This window comes from Tripterygium wilfordii, chromosome 15 (genome assembly GCF_013401445.1).
Source record: "Tripterygium wilfordii isolate XIE 37 chromosome 15, ASM1340144v1, whole genome shotgun sequence".
Classification (NCBI taxonomy): Eukaryota; Viridiplantae; Streptophyta; class Magnoliopsida; order Celastrales; family Celastraceae; genus Tripterygium; species Tripterygium wilfordii.
This window is the reverse complement of record NC_052246.1, coordinates 13246451-13265390: the sequence shown is the minus strand read 5'-3', so window position 1 is coordinate 13265390 and position 18940 is coordinate 13246451. Positions and strand designations below refer to the sequence as shown.

Sequence of the window (18940 nt, the reverse complement as noted above, 5' to 3'; positions counted from 1 at the left end):
AATCACTGCAGCCCAACAACAGCTTTCCTACATAAAGAATGCTATATCTACATCAAATTGTTCCAATAAACAAAGCTGGAATGATCACACACAACAGAAAGACCCTATCTGTCAAGTATTATTGTATTGAGACTGCCTTACTCTTACTTGCAGTTGTCATGCCATCATCTCACGTAGAACACAGTACAAAATATGGCAGGTTTAATCAATTCTCACAACATTGACAAACCACATTGAATCAAAACCAGCTCTAAACAAAGCCAGTTTAGAATGTACGAGAGCCAAATCAGAGTGAAACATTAAACCACCATATAAAAGCAACAATAATTATCATTCATCAACCTAAAAAGATTTACATCATTATCAGTCATCACCATTACTGAGGCCAGATCTATAATTGAAATAGCGGAGATGGACATAAGAGGCTTAAAGACACAGACATCCAATCAACAGATTCATTACATATTAGTGTCACTTTCAGAACTAACAGAGAAACGAACCCTAAGCTCTCTCTCCCCTAATCCTGCGAGCAAGCTGGATGTCCTTAGGCATGATTGTAACCCTCTTTGCATGGATCGCGCAGAGGTTAGTATCTTCAAACAATCCAACCAGATAAGCTTCCGCCGCCTCCTGGAGGGCTGCAACGGCACTGCTCTGGAATCGAAGATCGGCTTGAAGTCCTGAGCGATTTCTCGCACAAGCCTCTGGAAGGGCAACTTCCTAATCAGCAACTCAGTACTCTTCTGATACTTTCTGATCTCCCTCAGAGCCACAGTTCCTGGCCTGAACCTGTGTGGCTTCTTCACTCCTCCCGTGGCCGGCGCCGACTTCCTTGCTGCCTTTGTGGCCAACTGCTTCCTTGGAGCCTTCCCTCCGGTGGACTTCCTTGCGGTTTGCTTGGTACGAGCCATTTCAAAGATGATTGATAGAAAAGATCGATAACAAAGATTGCTTGGTTCGCGAGAAGATTATAGAAATTAGGGTTTGTTATTCGAGTGATTCAAATTCGGGCCAAGCCCGATTGTTTTTATAGAGAAAAGCAACGAATACTCTAGCAGCGGGAAATTCTGAAATTTCCACCGCCTTTGAAAGTTTTCATAGGGAGAGTTTGAACCGTTGATTTTAATTTGTCGACGGTTTAGAATAGCTGACGTTTTTTTGGTGATGGCGATCCGCGTGAACCAGAATGCGCTAATGTGATTGGTTTTTGTAGAGGCTGAATTGTGCTTTTGAAACTCTCTAACCTGCATTGGGCCGTTGATTGGTTAGCAATCGACGGCTAGATTTCAAATCGGATTCCGATCCGTGTCTGCGAAGAGCCCTTTCATGTTGGGGGTAAATTGTCATTTTGTGCAAGTATATGACCCGAGTTCCGAGCATTGCGAGCTGGCTTGGCTGGACATGGGCCACAGGCTCAATCCTTTCATGTTGGGGGTAAATTGTCATTTTGTGCAACCATATGATCCGAGTTCCGAGCATTGCCAGCTGCCTAGCTGGCTAGGTTGGACATGGGCTAAGGCTCACATGGCCCCATACAAAGAAAGGGTAACTTTAGTCGCACTTCAGTTTTTTCTAAAAATACCTTGTCAATTGATTTTTGTAAGGGATGATCAACTTAGATTGGGGTGTCTTTAGAAAAAATCGAGGTGTGACTAAATCTACCTTACAAGAAAACTGTTGAATTGGGTGGGCCATAAATAGAGAAACCAGCCCATCAACATTTCTAGATGGATCTCATTATCACTTCAAGATGCCCAATTTGTAGTTGATGTAATATTTTTTTTTCATATCCTGTAAGGCCCCAGCCCAACGGGCAATGGCCACTTTGTGATTCTTGAGTTAGTTTAAATCCAGGCCTAATTGTCACAACCCGCACCACAATATATGTGCTTTACAACAAACCAAACCATGAGAGTAAGTGGACCGAAATCCCCAAAAGTAAGATGCAAGGCCCACGAAACCAGAAAAATATTCCAACTAGTTTTGAACTCTCGATCTCATGCACTTGTAATGCATGAGTCTGGAGAGGTAACCACCATGCTATCATATTATTTTGCAAAAGTGAGCTCAATCACTACAATTGCATAAACAAATCCATATAACATCTTTAGTTAAGAAAATACAAGCGGAGCAAGTAATGCCACTTCTTGTCATTATCAAAGAAATTGTAATTAAGTTAGAAAGAACCTCTCTCTTGTTGTAGGCTCTATGGTACGTTCCACCATACATATTTGACTCTTACCTAAGAATCACAAGGTTCTTGGAAGTACTAGTTTTTCTTATTCATTACACTGCCGGCAATAACACTTGACCGATTGCATGGAACAATTTTTCAGCGAATCATTCTGAAAATAAGATAGTTTTCACTGTGCTTTAATTTGTTGTTTTTGTCATTATAGACGAAGTGGTCAACCGTCTCAATCCTCAAAACAAACAAATCACTTGGAGGTTTTCATTTTCACTACAACATTGAACTTCTTGACAAGAAAACCTATATTTATTTTAAAATATAGTATATTATTATAAGAATACGAGCATATAATTATTATACCGTGTTGGAATCCTCCTTTACTAGGATGAAACAACCAAAACAGGACAAAACTCCGGACATCGTACGAGGAGACCAGCAAGAATTCCCTCTCCTTCTTCTGTTCATCACTTTGAGAATAATATTTTAAATGGCAGTATATAACAACAAACGATTGTCTCGGCGAGGAGAATCGATAAGAATTTGTATAGGAGAGATTTTGAAACAAATAAGAAAACTTAAAAAAGACAATACTTTAAATAGTAAGAAATGATATGGATTTAATAAGAGTTTATGAAAATATGATTCTATATAGAAATAAATGACGAAAAATGAATAGACATAACAATTCCTCATTGATTTTCTCATAAATTAATTTAGCCAAATGCAAACTTTTAAAATAAAAGCTGCAAACTTTTAAAATAAAAGCTCCAACAATTATGATGATATACTACAAAAGACAAAGTAATAGTAGTTTGCATAGAAAATAGTGATATGCTTATTTCCACCCGGAAAAAGAAAGGCACGCTTGGTGTCTTCCTTGCTTTGGTTGCGGGACTCAGCGGGAATCATTCACTAAGTACAAAGAAAGAGACACCGAACCCATCTCTCTTTAAATTTGTTCTCCCTTTTCCATCTAGTGATGTAAGAAGCAGTGAAAGGGACTAAACATCTTTAAAAACCTAAAACCAGACAATAACATCGTTAACAATGTGGGAGATGCATTGCTTAAATGCAAAAAATAATTGGAGATTATGTTGTTTATTAACTTATCATTGGACAAGCAATTGTGGCTTAAATACCAAAACTAATTAATAAATGAGACATATATAAGTGTTATTATTCCAATATGAGTCTCTCTTAATATTGGGTGTCTTGTTTTCTTTCAATTCCAAACATTTCCATCAACAACCCATTAGGCCCTATTATTATAGATTCTTGAGGTTAGTAAGTATGATGTTGTTGATTATACAATGAATAACACTTTTTGCATGTGGAGGTTGAAAAAATCTTACTAACCTTTTGATGGAGTGGTTGGCTAATAAGAAAACTTAAGTTCCAATAAAATATTAATAATTTTTCTATGCAAAGTTGTTATGGGAAATATCAAGGCCCCATCTTTGAACACTTCCACACTCCTACATGGAATTCCATTCCCAACTAAACAAAAGAAACCTTGTTTATAGTTCCAAAAATACCCTTGTTCTTGTTGGAATACTACTTTTAGCCCCCAATTATTCCTTTGGGATTTTCATGTGATCTATGAAGGGCAATTTTGTATTTTCAGTTATGGAGATTGCAACTCCAGTTGGGTCCCCACCGTTGCACCAAATAGAAATACACTGCATAGCTATCTGTCAACCCACCTTGGATCCCTTTCCGCAAAACTTCCATATGGACAAAATTACCCTCAATAATTTTTAAAAAAAAATGCTCATCTGTATAACCAAAATTAAGAAGATTGAAACATGCTTAACGTTAATTTTTGTCATGGAAGTATATACATATAAGACGGAGATATTGTAGTTTTAATGAATTTTAAAGAAAACTTGCAAATGTCTTAGATCTTTGGATTGGATATGATTAGAATATGCCTTAATAAGGAGGTGAGGAGACAATAATAATCAATATGGTCATCTCCAAATATAGTAGAGACTTCTCAATATAGCATTTGTTATGCACAAAAAATGGGTCTAATTGAGGTGCCTCTAAGTATTTTTTTTAAGGAGAATGACACTATGCAAATTTGTTATTCTGATTTTTCGATATGGATCTAAACTCGTGCCATTAAGCCTACATGCACAGAAGTTTCTCACATGACGATAGGATAAGTTAAGTCAAAATATAAGACTTTGGCACAAAAATATTCCTCCTAATGAGCATATTGAGCATTTCCTTATCCAGCAACACACTTCTGTGTTTGATTGTTATGATTAATCAAGCAATACAAAATTGAATCAGCACAAAGTGGACAATCCCACTAATATTGTGGTGGAGTAGTGGATCCTATTATGGGGAGAGTACACTACCACTCAAATAAAATGGTTGTTCAAGGAAATAAGGGCATTCTAGTAAAGTAAAAAAAATTGTCTTGGTCATGCTATATAGAGTAAAAACTACTACTCGCTCTAGTTCACATGCACCCATTCTATTATTTCTCTCATTCTCAAGGAGAACCAAGACAAAAAACCCACTGGATTTCAGACATCTCCATTAAATCTCTCTCTCTGAATATCATCATCTTCATATCTTCAAATCAAATTCAACCATTAGATTCCCTCTCTTCATTTACTCTGTTTTTAATTTTGTGGGTGTTTATGTTTGAATCTTTTACATCATCTGTTCATGGACCCTGAAACAAGTTCCATTTACAGCATCAGTAACCATGAAGTTAGCAGGCAAGATATACATTCTGCCATTGCAAAATCTGTTGAGTTGAGAGCTCTTCACGCAGCGCTGGTTCAAAACAGTCCTGCCACTCTCAAATTCGCATCTTCCTCCCCTGCCTCGCGTTCTCTCTCGCAGTTCTCTGCTCACGATTACCCTGTTTTCACCCCTGTAAGTTCGTCAAAAAACCTCTTTCAGTTCTTCAATTAATTCTTTGGATATTTCATTCTTGGTTTGTGAATTTTGTTTATAGTTGGCTTCTTGTTCTATTGATTGTATTTCTTTACTAGTTTGGTAAAAATAATTATTTTCTCTTGAAGATCGGTAAATTATTATATTTTCTTCGTTCAAACTTGAATTTCTCTTGCATTTATGCTACTTTTGGACTAAATTATGAATCTGTGGCTTATGTACCTTGTAGCTCTTCATCTCCTTCATTGATGAAAAAATTGACAAAAATTTCATTGGTGATTGAGGTCTATGAATGAACAATTAGTCATAGTCACAACCATAAACTTTGGTTCAATCAACTGAGCCTGAATTTACTAAATTTTGAGTTCTTGACAGACTTATGAGGACGAAACATTACAAGCCTATCAACATATTCCAATGAAAAGCCGAACAATATCCGAGAGTTGGGACGAGCATGGAGGTTCAGAAGGAGGAAATGACAATGAAACTGCTGTGCAAAATTACATGAAGGATAACTCAGCTTCAAGAATAGGATTGACTGCTAGCTTGTCCACCTCAGAATCCCATATTTGTCCCGCCGGGGATCACAAATCGATCACTTCTTCGTCTTTAAACAACATTAATGTTCGGTACACATCTCCTGGAACAGAATTCTACAAGTCAAATAGGAGAAATAGCTTGGGGGACTTCAAATCCGTGTCGTCTTGTAATGGGTGTAAGCCCGCAATTATATCTACTGAATCCGAGTTTGTCCGCAGGAACAGCAAGAATTCTAACATTGTTGTACCATTGACAGATTCTCACTCATCAGTTCAACCACAACCGAAAAATCGGGGGGTGATTTCGCGGTTATTCCCAAAGTTAAGGAAGAAGTATAAGAATGAGAGTTCCCCAAACCGGACAGAATCTGAGGGAGTTTCACAAGTCCTTTTTAAGGACTTGGGGATGTTTTCAATTGAAGCACTGAAAAGAGAGCTAATTGAAGCAAATGAGAATAAAGAAGCAGCATTATTGGAGGTATCCGAGATGAAATCTTCATTGAGTGAGCTAAAACAGAAGTTGGAGTACCTGGAAAACTACTGTGAAGAGCTGAAGAAAACATCGAAACAAGCAATGCAGGCAAGGGAGTCTCAAAAGCTCGCGATTTTTCCGAGAAGAGGTAAATCCATTGATGGGAATGGAGAGAATTCGATGCCGTTGAGTGAGGACGTAATGGTGGAGGGTTTCTTGCAGATACTATCAGAAGCAAGGCTATCAGTAAAACAGTTCTGCAAAATCCTTCTAAGCCAAATCAACGAAACTGATGGTAGTCTCATTGACAATTTGAATTCGCTTCTTCAACCGTATAAACTGTCATTGAACTCAAAGTACTCAAAGGCAGTACTATACCATTTTGAAGCTATAATAAACCAAGCACTCTACCAAGAGTTCGAGAATTGTGTATTCGAAAAGAACGGCTCGCCAAAGCACTTAGACCCCCAAAAGGATCGCCAAGAACAATTTTCATCATTCGTTGCATTGAGAGACTTGAGCTGGAATGAAGTGTTGATGAAGGGATCCAAGTATTACAGTGAAGAGTTCAGTAAGTTTTGTGATCAAAGAATGAATCTCATTGTCACAACTATGAATTGGACTAGACCTTGGCCTGAACAGCTTCTTCAAGCATTCTTTGTGTCTGCAAAATGTATCTGGTTGCTTCATTTACTTGCCTTTTCGTTCGATCCCCCGCTGGGGATATTAAGAGTGGAAGAGAGCAGAAGCTTTGATCCACAATACATGGAAGACATGTTCATGGATAAGCAGAGGTCTTACAGTCCGAGCCGAATTAAGATTATGGTCATGCCAGGGTTTTATGTTCAAGATAGGGTTTTGAGGTGTAAGGTTCTTTGCAGGTACAAGTCAGTAGCTTAAATGATCTAGCAGTTATAAGTGTTGAAATATTATTGTTCTACAAGTCTCTGGTTTCTACCTTGCAGGAGCAGTGTCTCTGTAAGTCTAAGTCTCCGGAATGGCCAAATCATGACGGGTTTTGGGCCACGAGACTTTAGTTTACAAGTTTACATCTTATTGGATTTGCAGGGCAATGGGCCTCTTTCTGTTCAATGAATTGGACCGTTGAATTCATTCACAAAGCCTAGGCAAAACCAATTATATAGTTTTTGGTATTACAAAAAAACAATACTACATACCCTTTTATCCCCAATCCATGTGACATCACATGTGAGATAGTCGTTACGTGTAATTTATGAATATTTTTTTTAATTGAGAAAAGGTGTCCTTTAGACATTCCATTAAACTCAAACTTGGGGTCAGATTAGGAAAGTGTAAAAATCTTTGACAAGTTAGTTGGACCGATGCACGGTGCAAATCACTTGAAAATAACTACGACAATTTAGAAACCAACTTCCGATCTCAGATGATATTCTTTATGTCATAAATCCAGAGAGTAACCAGCTACAACTATGCTATTGATTATAAACATATATGGGTCCCCTGACATCCATCACTTCCCCATCAATTGGAGGTAATAATGATCATAAATGAGGTTCTGAAGCAATTTTTATTGCATAATTACACAAAACTGGTCCTTTTTATTTACTAAATCTAATATCTAATATCTAATCTAATCTAATCTAATCTAATACTATTACTCTAAAGTTGGTGCTTTTGGGGCCTTTTCCCGGCGAGTTCCATGGTCTTTTTCCTATTCGCGCGTCTGTGGATTGGCTATGTCGCTCTCCTGCCGTTGGATCTTCATTTTGAGCCTCCATCTTCTCCGTCCGAATGAGCTCCCGTAGCTGAGATTGGGCAAGTTGTTCGTTTTCCTTCAATGCATTAATTTCGATCGCCTTTTTCGGCTTTCATCTTCGTCGTCCGAATGCGATTGCCTTTCTAATCTCCCTTCCGTTAGATGCATGTATCTGCCACGTCAATTTTGGCGGATGTATTCAATGCTAGCAGCTTTCATCAACCCCCAGTCTACAACTCGAAATCCATCTTTTGTTGTTGCATTCCCTGCTAGCAGCTTGCAACGTTCGTGGAGAGGTATTTCCTCCCACTATTTCAGTTTGATTGGTTTGTGTGGTTGTGTTATTTTATCTGGGGGTCTGTTATGATTTTACCTGATGTTTATTATGCCGCTGCTTGGGTTTCAAATTACAGGGGATGCACACTGGATTTGGGCGGTGGATAAAAAATTGGATCCTTAACCTTCAATATCTGGTTTTTTGTTTCATGGGTATTTTGATTTGTTCCTTAATTCCATTGGGTTTTTGGTTTCAATCTCTTCGTGTTATGTTTCATTGTAGTTGGTCAAAGCTGCACCTTTTGGGGGAAGGAACTACGCAATGAGGGAAGATTGAAAGAGGACTCAAACAAATATTTGCTTCTAAGTCCAGTTCTTAATTCGATTTCTATCTTCAAGAATCAGGAGCAAATCGTCTTCGTTGTCGCCCTTTTGTATACGTCGATTTGCTCCAGCGTCTTCTCATCTCGACCGTTGAAGCTGGTGCATGTATCCACGCAACAATTTATGTCCATCACTCACCTCTGTATATTTTCGTTCTTTACTTTTCCCCCTCTTTGGTTGGCTTTTGTTGCTGTTGTGTAAACCCTGGTGATTGGGATCTGTCCCTGAAGATTTGTCTTCGATGTTTCTTTTGCTCTTATTCTTCACTCTTTGACAGGTCTTTCGCTTAGTTTTGCTCAACTGCCTTGGGTCTTCTCAAGAATATCTGCTATCTTCTAAGCTCGATAGGGGTTACTGCTTTATTGGTTGTCACCTGCTGGTTTTACCTTTCGTTTCTCATTTGATGAGTCTGGAATAATTGTTGTTTGGGACCTTCTAACTTCGGCATGACTCTATTTCTTTCATCTTCTATTTTTTCTCTCTGTATCTCATTTCATGTGGCTGAAGTAGACGTCAAATTTTGGACAAATAAATGTGAAGCTAGGTTGGGGTGGCCACTTGGTGGCTAGATATGGGTTTGCACAGCTATTGCTTTTGTGAGGTGAATGGCCAATCACAGTTATTGCTTTTTGCATCATACTGAGTTTGAATGTGTAATTTCATTAGGAGATATTAGTTATAGATCTACACCATAAGTCTGAAACAAAAATATACCTGCACAAATTAATCCTTTGAAGTAAGAAACAATTTTGATATTGGGTTTAAGGTGCTTCAACATCATTGTCGTTAGATATGGTGTTTTATTTTTGATTGATGCTGGTTTTTTCTTCTTTGTGATTTTATCTTTTCCAAGAAATCTTGATGATGATGAGTTGGATAGTCATTTGGAGCATATTCAAAATCTATGTTACAGAAAAATGAAGAAAACATTCAGGTAACTTGCAATTTTATTTGTCTCTTTTTCCAAAACATATATTTGTTCAATTGGAAACTTTTTGTTTGGTTCAATGACACTCCATTATGGGAAGCATAATTTCCATTATTCATTTATGTAGTTTGTTTTTAGCCTATCTAATCAAATAGGAGAATGTCGCTGGCAAAAGGAATAAACTTCTGTTCTACAAGTGCAAAATGCTGCAAACCCAAGCTAAATTGACATCCTACAGAGATGCTTAGATGGTCGTATATGTCTTATGCAACTAAAGTAATGCTTTTATATTTCCCTGTCCCGTTCCTCTTTTGCAGGGAATCAAAGGTCAAAACACAAAAGCAATACTACGCATGAAAAAATAATCACTTGCAAGACCTATGGATCATATATCACAAGATATATTCTCCTATGTGGAGCCTCACTTGCAGTCATGGTTCAGAAGATATGGTAATGATTTTTTCCCTTTCAAATTTCTGTTCTACAATTACTTTTCAAGAAGGATTTATGCAGTCAATGCAGATTTTAACAATTTGTATATTTGATGTGTAAGGATGGAATTTTCTTATGTGGTTTAGTCCTCAAACATGCTCGGTGATTTGGAGCCAAAGCTGATGAAAGAGATACTGAACAATAAAGACAGAACTTATTCAAAAATTACTCCAGATTATATAAATAAGTTAGCAGGAGATGGCCTTGATTCATCCATTGGACGAAAATGGTCTAAGATGAGGAAAAACCACGCTTTCCATGCAGAGAGCTTGAAAGTAAGCTTTTACTTAATACTACTGTCATTATGGAACAAATCCACAAGGCTATATATCATCCTTTCTAACTTTGTGATAATGATTTTGCAGAATATGATACCAGCGATGATTGTTAGTACGGAAATGATGCTTGAGAGATGGAAAAATTATGATCAACGTCGACTACAAATCTACGAGAAACGAATCATTTTGTGGTGCTTCTGGCATGATGAGACCTTAGAATGCTCTTCTTTTCATTGTATTTGTAATATGAGTATATTTCTTTCATATCCGTGTTCATATTTTCTTCAAATATTAGTGCATCTGTACTATGAACTTCAAATAGGAGAAATAGGAGCTCTGTTATGTATCCTTTCTCCGCGGTTTATAGGGTCCCGTCATTTATTTTCCTTCTTCATTGCATCTCTAATGTGAAATCATCTGTAAGTGTAGCCTTTTTATAAAACTTTATTACAGATACTCCCTTTTTTTGGTAAATATTTACCATGCTCCTTTTTATAGGATAAACACAGTTAATAACTAAACAATACACCATAAAACCATTGCACATGCTTGAATTGTTTTTACATTTCATAATTTTTATTAAGGACGTAATTTATTTACGAAAGTCATGAACTCATTTCGACGAAGGAGGTTTTTTTATATATATCGTCGTCGTATGGCTGCAAATTATAAGACCCGCGGCAACGTGCGGGTCTCTACCTAGTGATTTCTATAAAATTGGAACAAAACAAAACGTGTCATAAATATTAGCAAATTGAATTAAATTAAATTAAATTACATAATATTCGGTTAGAAACAAAATCTTTTACTTACTTAAAATTTGCCTTATCAATCATAAATGGCTTTCCCCAAAGAACACACGCTGACGTCACGTCGCTTGCAAATGAACAAGAACCTCAAAGTCTCAAACCTACCCCCACTTCGTGCCAAAAAGACAATAAAAATAAATTTACAATCTCTGAAATCACTTTCGTTCAAACTTGGATTCTAAACTCTTCAGACAGGTTCTCTCTCTCACCATTCTTTCTCATTCATTCAACTATGGCGGAACCAAAAGAACTCAACGTAGTCATGTTCCCTTTCATGGCACAAGGCCATATTATTCCATTCGTAGCATTAGCTCTTCACATTGAACAAAAATACAATCACACCATTACCTTTATCAACACACCTCTCAACATCAAAAAACTCAAATCCTCTGTTCCTCCAAAATCTTCCATTCGTTTCCTCGAAATCCCCTTCAACAGCTCCGATCATGGCCTCCCACCCAACTCCGAGAACACCGATGTCCTTCCATACCCTCTCATCACTCGCCTCCTCGAAGCCTCATTTTCTCTCAAACCCACTTTCAGATCCATCGTTTCCGATCTCGTTGACTCCACAAATGGCCACCGCAATCGAGTCTGTGTTATTACCGACATCTTCTTCGGATGGACAGCGAGTGTGGCTCGTGAATTGGGGGTGTTTAATGTGATATTTAGTGGTGCTGGTGGGTATGGATTGGCGTGTTATTACTCTGTTTGGTCGAGTCTTCCTCATAGGAGGACCGATTCGGATGAGTTTTTGTTATATGATTTTCCTGAAGCTTCAAGGATTCATGTGACACAATTGCCTTCTAGTATATTAAAGGCCAATGGAACTGATCCTTGGTCGGTTTATCAAGCAAAGAATTTGCCAGCATGGGTTGATTCGGATGGGATTTTGTTTAATTCAGTGAAGGAGATTGACCAGATTGGTTTGATGTATTTCGTTCGCAAGCTTGGTCGCCCAGTTTGGTCAATTGGACCAATACTTTTGTCAACAGAGAACAGAGCAAAAGCAGGTAAAGAGAAAGGAATGGAAACAGAGTTATGTGCGAAATGGTTGGACTCCAAGAGTCCAAATTCGGTTCTTTACATATCATTTGGATCCAACAACACAATATCAGCATCACAGATGATGGAATTGGCCATGGCTTTGTTGATTTCAGGCAAGAATTTCATATGGGTTGTTAGGCCTCCGATTGGTTTTAACATAAATGCAGAATTCAGAGCTCAAGAATGGCTACCAGAAGGGTTTGAAGAGAAGACAAAAGAAAGAGGGCTATTAGTGCATAAATGGGCATCCCAAGTGGAGATTTTGTCACACAAGTCAGTATCTGCATTTTTGACTCATTGTGGATGGAATTCGGTGCTTGAAGCTTTAACTTATGGTGTACCAATGATTGGTTGGGCTATGGCAGCTGAGCAGTTTTTCAATGTAAAGTTCTTGGTGGAAGAGCTTGGGGTGTGTCTGGAGGTGGCGAGAGGGAATTCCTGTGAGGTTAGGCATGAAGACATGGGAGAAAAGATTGATTTGGTAATGAATGAGACGGATAAAGGGGTGGAGATGAGAAGGAAAGCTTGTGAGTTGAAGGAAGTAATCAAGTCTGCCATGAGAGATGAGGAAGGTTTCAAGGGGTCCTCTGCCAAGGCCATGGATGATTTCTTCAGAACTGCAATGATGACAAAAGATGGCGTTGAATGTTGATGTCCATGGAAGTTGTTGAGATCGGTCATAGTCTTTTGATTTTTCTCTGCAAATGAACAAAGTTTCTAAAGGTAGAATCGTAGAGATGGGGGATTTGACTATAAACAGTGAATTGAAGGTCAACTTTTTGTTTGCTAAAGTTGACTTGATTGTGCATTTTCTTTTTGCCTAGAAAAGCAGTGGTCCTAATTATTTACTAGAGTACATTTGGTGGTGGGGTACGTGTCCCGTGACCGTCCTCTGACAACTAAACTTTTTCTTCTCGTCAGTCGCACAAAAGGCAAAAAGAAAGAAAGAAATAAGTGGACTTTGATCGGGTTCACGGAGTCTTTTGTAAAATGAATCAAGGGTCGGATGTTGTGTATAATAATCCAACGGCTCATATTTTAAAAATCCAAAAATAATATATTTCTTTTTCTCTCTCTTCCCAATTCCCACAAACCAATTTCTCTCTCTCATCACGGATCTCTCCCATTCATCGACGGCCAGAGGAAGAGTCGAAGATCCCTCTTCTCCCTCATCGAGATGACTCGTGCCAAGGAAACCAAGCGAAATCGACAAGGAAATCGAGGAGAAATGACGATCTTCTACATCATATTCGTCTCCCTCAATCTCTTCGTGCAGTGGTGGGGGACTGCCATGAGAGTGATGGTGGCCATTGGATTATTATAGACAACATCCGACCCTTGATTCATTTTACAGTGTGGGCTACTGTAATATTTTTACAGCAGACCCCAGGGACCCGACGTTGATCACGCTCTCTGTAAAATATAAAAATAAATAAATAAATTTAAGCCTTTATCTACTCCCCCACTCTCCCTGCAGTGGGGACACCATAATTCTAAACGGCCATGGCAATTGGCAATGAATATATAACAAGATTAGATAAACAAAATATCTTCCATCAAAAAAAAAAAAAAACAAAATATCAACAGTCCTGCAGTGTAATTACTATAAAATTCTAAATATGACATTCAGTGGCTAACTATCTACAATGCTCATCATCTACACAAGAATATCTGCTACTGAAAATAGTCCATTGCTCGTCTCCTCGACCCTATTCAAAAAAGAAAAGCCTCAAGAACATGAAACTATATGTCAAGACCCATCCGAGTTTTCGCAATTGCTCCACCAAAAGCTGACCGATAAACTCGTTGTAAGAGATCGCACGTAGTGCCACCATTTCGGTGGGATGTAAAGCATTTCGCCTTCCTCTAATACGCAGTCCATGAATTCCAAATCGAGCACCTCTGGAAATTGCTCCTCGTCTATGTTGTCAAGGTCAACCTTCACATCAAATAATTATAAGCCAAATCTAACAGAAAAAAAGAAAAAGACTAGTAGGATTGCCAAAGATTTTGAGAAATTAAAATCAACAAAGAATAGTAAATCATATATTAGTTGGTGTAGGTTATAAAAACAAACACCAGTAGGATTAAGTCCCCCAAAATTCCCTTTTACGTTATACCCAAACATAAAGACCTCAAATTTCCAATCAACAGCTTATTGAGTCTAAGCAATTCAAAAACGCAGTTACCTGGCTGGAATTCTGCAGCATGGTTTCAGTGTACGGGTAAAGTTCATTTGTTACAGAAGCGGGGTACAGCCGTATGTACTTCTTGCCGACGACCTGAGAATATAGAGGAATAACACAGAATTGTAAAAAATATTGTCTACGCATTTAGATAAATTTACAGCTGAAAGAGAAAAAAAATGCAATGTCTGGTACTCACACTTTGCATCAGTATCATGACAGATGAAGAATCCAATCGAAAATAATAAAGAAGTTCGAGCAATGTAAGTCTTGTCATCAATTGCTAATTCACTATGCAAGCGCAGCACATGCATAACAATAAAAAGGAAGATGATTTGAAGGGTGTCTCTTTAGCCTTTAGCGTTAGATGATGCTTGCACATCCAAATTCACTTTATGAAAGTGAAAAGTAGTTTCTTGGCTTAAAGTAGGGGGAAGTCCTTGTGATCCTGGTTCTCGGGCAGTGATAGTTTACCACTTCTTTTTTTGGTTCCTTGTTGGATCAAGAGACTTGCTTTGAAATTATTTTCTCCTTATCAATGAGACAGGCAGAATACCCTCACGGTTAGAAGGGAAAGATCTACGATATACAGGAATTAATGCCTCTTGTATTCAAAGATTTGCCCACAAAGACGTCAACAAATTCGAACATTTAAAAAAAAAATAGCTTGCAAAGAGACTGGGAAGAAACTGAAAGGATAGAGATGTCAGCAGGCAACGACAGATTATATTTGAATGCTTTCCGTCCCTGCTCAAAATGAAATTTAACCAACAAACTGCTAATAGACAATGGTACAGACACACATCTCTACCACAAGGAAGACGAGAGTCATACGGAAAATGGCCAAAGGCTTACCAGATGAGTAATTAAACCAACTAAGTCAGCCATTAGCAGCAAAAGTTTCATAGCAGTCTTCCTTCCCCAATAATCTACATTACATGCATAAACCTGATATTGCAGAAATTCTGAATGCTTCTTTTTTGTCATTGTGTTTCAAATCAGTGATCCAGAGTGATAATTGAATATTCCTAGATTCAACACTTCATTTCTCTCCTTGAATATTGCAAACGAAAAATCACTAGGAGTGGTTGGCCATATACATACCACGAACAATAATAAATACCGCAAGCATCAATTCAAAGGGTGGTTCCACAAGCAAAAGTGAGAGCACGTGGCCGCACGATTTGACCACCATATGAGAACATTAAAATACCTGAGAAAAAATATTATGGTGTGGATCATGGTGTAGTGGCGTCACTGTCCCAGATGGACCAAACCAAGCATTAAGAGACCTCAGCTCCCCACCACCAGCAAAACAGTAATCAGGAATGCAAATGTCTTTCCGTAGCTCACTTATCTTCCATTTAGACATTATAATATCAATAAATGAAAGGCTTCAATAACAGAGTAAGAAGTTATGCATCAAATCCAAAATATATTGAATATGCACAAAAGAGACTTGAGAAACCTGATCAAACAATGGATGCTGGGCGAGATATGTTCGTAAGGTGGAAGAGGATTCACTGGATTGAATCCTTTCAAGAAACTGGGAAAATGTTATAAGTTCTTGCTTCCATTCTGGGCACAAGTAGTTTTTTCCAACCTGTCACAGATATAGGCATATAGCACTTTACCACTTTTACCAATTTTTTTAAAGGAACCTTAGTAATAAGATCTAAGTTGCCTGTAACAAACATTTTTGTGTTTTGCAATGTCAATTTGGGAAATTTTTTAAGATCAACATACCTCAATCATGGTGGTGTAATGAAAATGTTAAAAAAGCAATTAGGACTAAGAGAGAATGTTATAAGAAGTTACATAATGTTAGGGACCTCAAACATTTGGTATAAAGACTCAGATGATGATGATAATCATACCTCAAACTTATAGATAGATTGTACCTCAAACATATAGATAGATGATATAAGTGCAATGGTAATTTACTGTACCCTATTGAAATCGATATGTATACTTATTTGCTAAGATCCAATACCAAATACATATTCATGGCATAATGGAGTGACTAGTACAATGCAATTGATTTATTACTCAAAATGATTGATAAAAAAAAAAACACAAGGGGATCGATTATAAAGCTCTTAGGAAAAGTGGTAGCACAAGGCAGCCTTGGTGAGATCTCATGAGCTAATCAAATTATATCCAAGAAAAGGAATCACCTCAACTGGAACCGTGCGATCACCAGCAACCCTTTTTAGATAATCCATGCTCCACTTTGTTGTAGCTGGCCAATGAGCCATACAATCACTGATTATAACTGGACATCCTGATAGGAAATGTTCACGCATAAATCCCTCTAAAGATAGAGCAGACCTTTTCACCACAATCTTACAAGAAAGGGACTTAATGGGTAAGACATGAAGTGCCTGCAAGTATCAAAGCAACAAAATTAGAAAAGAATAAATTTACAAATTTTCTTTTACTGAAAACATAATCAAGATAGTCACTACTGCACCAAAACATGAATAACAGAAAGAACACAACAGAACAATAGAATACAAAAAAATAGCAGCAAGAAACAAAAAGATAAGAAGTTTCACTTTCCAGTGAGCCATCATCAATAATAGAACAAAACAGAATGGTAGAAGAGGAAACTTTCCAACCATTTAGCATTTTATTTGAAGTGGCCACCCACAAGACAAATCCACGTGAAGTTGTACTTAATCAGCTCGAAAATTCTACCATTTGCACAACACAATAGCCAACATTGCTGGTACAAGATTAATCTGCCTACCGTCATGGCAACACATCATGCCTTATACCATTCTGATGAGATCAACATGACTTCAATCAAGATAAATAACTATGAACAACATACTAGAGGCATCCAATTATACATTGCTAGCAAACCTAGAATGGGAAGACAATACCTCAAGGGATTCCATATTGACATACAAAAAGGACAAACTGTTATGCATAACATCTCATGGAAATTGTTTTAACATAAAACAAGACTTTTTTTTCAATAAGCAGCAAGAAACTTTAAATATTTAACAAGAAAGGCAACGCGGGTAAGAAAATTCATCTCTGGCATGTAACGCATGGACTGTAAGAACCATATATCTTATATATCCGGTAAAGTATGAACAGAGATCTAAAAAGCAACAATAAATTGCACATTCAACTATTTTGTGCTGACTAAAAGGATAAATAGTAGCCACATAAGATGGGCTGAGATACTCTTTGTTACATCTGAAGTTATGATGAGAAATTTATAAGTTCAAAAGAAAATAATGGCATGATAACTCTAACTTGATCAAATGGGCATAAGTTCATGTAAACCAAACCTTAATTAAATAGCTCAGATGCATTTATCACTTATAATTTTAATATGGTCGAAATAACAGAAATAACAAGAAAAGGATTGATATATGATTTTAGCAATTTCATACAATGGAGGAACCATAGAAGAAAGGAGGACGATGCAAAATGGCAATTTGATTAAACCTCTCTATTGCTGGAAGGACAGAGAAAAGAAAAGATAGAAAACATAAGAAAAACGTTTCCTTAAAGACCCCAATTGATTTCCTATCCAAAATTTGATGGCAATGGGAGTGGAAGTTAGAAGAGAGTTTGGAAACTGGGAAAACTTTCATGATCTGTCAAAAAAAAGACGGTATAAGCAATAATAGCAAATCATCTAGCATTTAGTTACTTCCCCTTCTATTTTTCGTTTAAAGTAAACAGAGGAAGCAAGCAAAAGTGCTAATATATCTTTCATTCACTTTCGAGTGTCTCATTTTAGTGCTTCCAGGTGATTGAAGACTGAAAGAAACTGAGAGGAGCCATTTCTCCGGAACACATGGCGCAATTAGTCAGAAGAAAGAAAATGAAAGAGAAATTAGTGTCATTGGATTAGTCACATTTGATGCATCATATATATAGACAAAGTTACGAATCTAAAAAAGAGAGAGAATACGAACCTTACCTCCGCCTTATCAAACTCCTCTCTTACCAATTTCCTTCTGGATTTCTGGGCACCCTCGCCGTTTCCATCACATTTTCTCGCCCTTTCTGACACTGTTTTCACCGAAGTGTCCAAATCACTTCGGAAAAGCATGCCTCCCATGATAAGCCCCATGTCAAGAACCCTAAGAGCCTCCTTGAACTCCCCATTCGGATAGTAAAACTTTGCCACATGGAGACACGCCATCGAATAGGCGTCGCGCCATACAGGGAGTACAGAATGCCAGGGCCCCGAATGAAGCTGCTCCCAGGCCATCTCCCTCGCAGCCTCAGCAGCACGGAGGTCGCCAGCAGCAGCCGCGGTGGCCATGCTGACATATGCATATCCTCCGTGAGAGGAGATCGTCTGGAGAAGGCCCGAAGCCTCGGCATCTAGAGTCGGCGTGGGTAGGGAATCAGTCGCGGCGGTGTTAGACATTGGCGTCGCTGACTGGGGAAAGAGACGGGATATTTTGGGTATGTTGGATATTTTTGGGAAATTAAAGAGCAAACCGCAAAAGACGGATATTTTGTTGATACTTTAAAGGCGCTACTATGGGCTTTTCAGTTTTGACGCCAAACCCATCTCCGCATCTCGCACGGGGATCAGCGGTGTTTGATGCGGACGTCGATGCACTTTTTTCCAATCATGACCAATCATATCAAATCTTTCCAGATATTTAAAATATCTCCTTCACTCCGTTGAGCAGAGCAATGTGAA

The 18940-nt window shown here is 38.0% G+C and overlaps 4 protein-coding genes and 1 pseudogene across 9 annotated transcripts; 3 read left to right on the top strand and 2 right to left on the bottom strand.

Annotated features, from left to right (window-relative positions):
• Window positions 1-312: 312 nt before the first annotated feature.
• On the bottom strand, window positions 313-1050 carry LOC120016299 (annotated as a pseudogene).
• A 3637-nt stretch (window positions 1051-4687) lies between these two features.
• Window positions 4688-7231, top strand: LOC120016485 (IRK-interacting protein-like). 2 transcript variants are annotated; one of them, XM_038869283.1, is made up of 3 exons: window positions 4688-5086; window positions 5483-5822; window positions 5904-7231. In XM_038869283.1, the coding sequence occupies exons 1-3, from the start codon at window positions 4874-4876 to the stop codon at window positions 7016-7018; spliced, it is 1668 nt and encodes a 555-aa protein (XP_038725211.1). In that variant the 5' UTR covers window positions 4688-4873; the 3' UTR covers window positions 7019-7231. The 2 variants fall into 2 exon arrangements, with proteins under 2 accessions (XP_038725211.1, XP_038725209.1); XM_038869281.1 differs by having other exon boundaries at window positions 5483-7231.
• Window positions 7232-7777: 546 nt separating this feature from the next.
• On the top strand, window positions 7778-10559 carry LOC120016326. 3 transcript variants are annotated; one of them, XR_005471958.1, is made up of 7 exons: window positions 7778-8152; window positions 8416-8658; window positions 8794-9117; window positions 9370-9450; window positions 9762-9894; window positions 9998-10211; window positions 10302-10559. XR_005471958.1 is itself a non-coding variant. In XM_038869046.1 (3 exons), exons 1-3 carry the CDS (start codon window positions 8023-8025, stop codon window positions 8853-8855), a joined length of 435 nt encoding a protein of 144 aa, XP_038724974.1. In that variant the 5' UTR covers window positions 7782-8022; the 3' UTR covers window positions 8856-9363. The 3 variants fall into 3 exon arrangements, 1 of the variants encoding a protein (XP_038724974.1); XR_005471959.1 differs by having other exon boundaries at window positions 8270-8658; XM_038869046.1 differs by lacking the exons at window positions 9370-9450; window positions 9762-9894; window positions 9998-10211; window positions 10302-10559 and having other exon boundaries at window positions 7782-8152; window positions 8794-9363.
• Window positions 10560-11015: 456 nt separating this feature from the next.
• LOC120016000 (UDP-glycosyltransferase 92A1) lies at window positions 11016-13001 on the top strand. The gene has a single exon (XM_038868539.1). The coding sequence runs from the start codon at window positions 11256-11258 to the stop codon at window positions 12720-12722; it is 1467 nt and encodes a 488-aa protein (XP_038724467.1). The 5' UTR covers window positions 11016-11255; the 3' UTR covers window positions 12723-13001.
• A 646-nt stretch (window positions 13002-13647) lies between these two features.
• On the bottom strand, window positions 13648-18896 carry LOC120017196 (lysine-specific demethylase JMJ30). 3 transcript variants are annotated; one of them, XM_038870333.1, is made up of 6 exons: window positions 18170-18883; window positions 16434-16640; window positions 15725-15859; window positions 15470-15613; window positions 14260-14352; window positions 13648-14009 (listed from the first exon to the last, which is right to left on the bottom strand). In XM_038870333.1, exons 1-6 carry the CDS (start codon window positions 18656-18658, stop codon window positions 13821-13823), a joined length of 1257 nt encoding a protein of 418 aa, XP_038726261.1. In that variant the 5' UTR covers window positions 18659-18883; the 3' UTR covers window positions 13648-13820. The 3 variants fall into 3 exon arrangements, with proteins under 3 accessions (XP_038726261.1, XP_038726259.1, XP_038726260.1); XM_038870331.1 differs by having other exon boundaries at window positions 18203-18881; XM_038870332.1 differs by lacking the exons at window positions 13648-14009; window positions 14260-14352 and adding an exon at window positions 14844-15309 and having other exon boundaries at window positions 18203-18896.
• Between the last annotated feature and the right edge of the window lie 44 nt (window positions 18897-18940).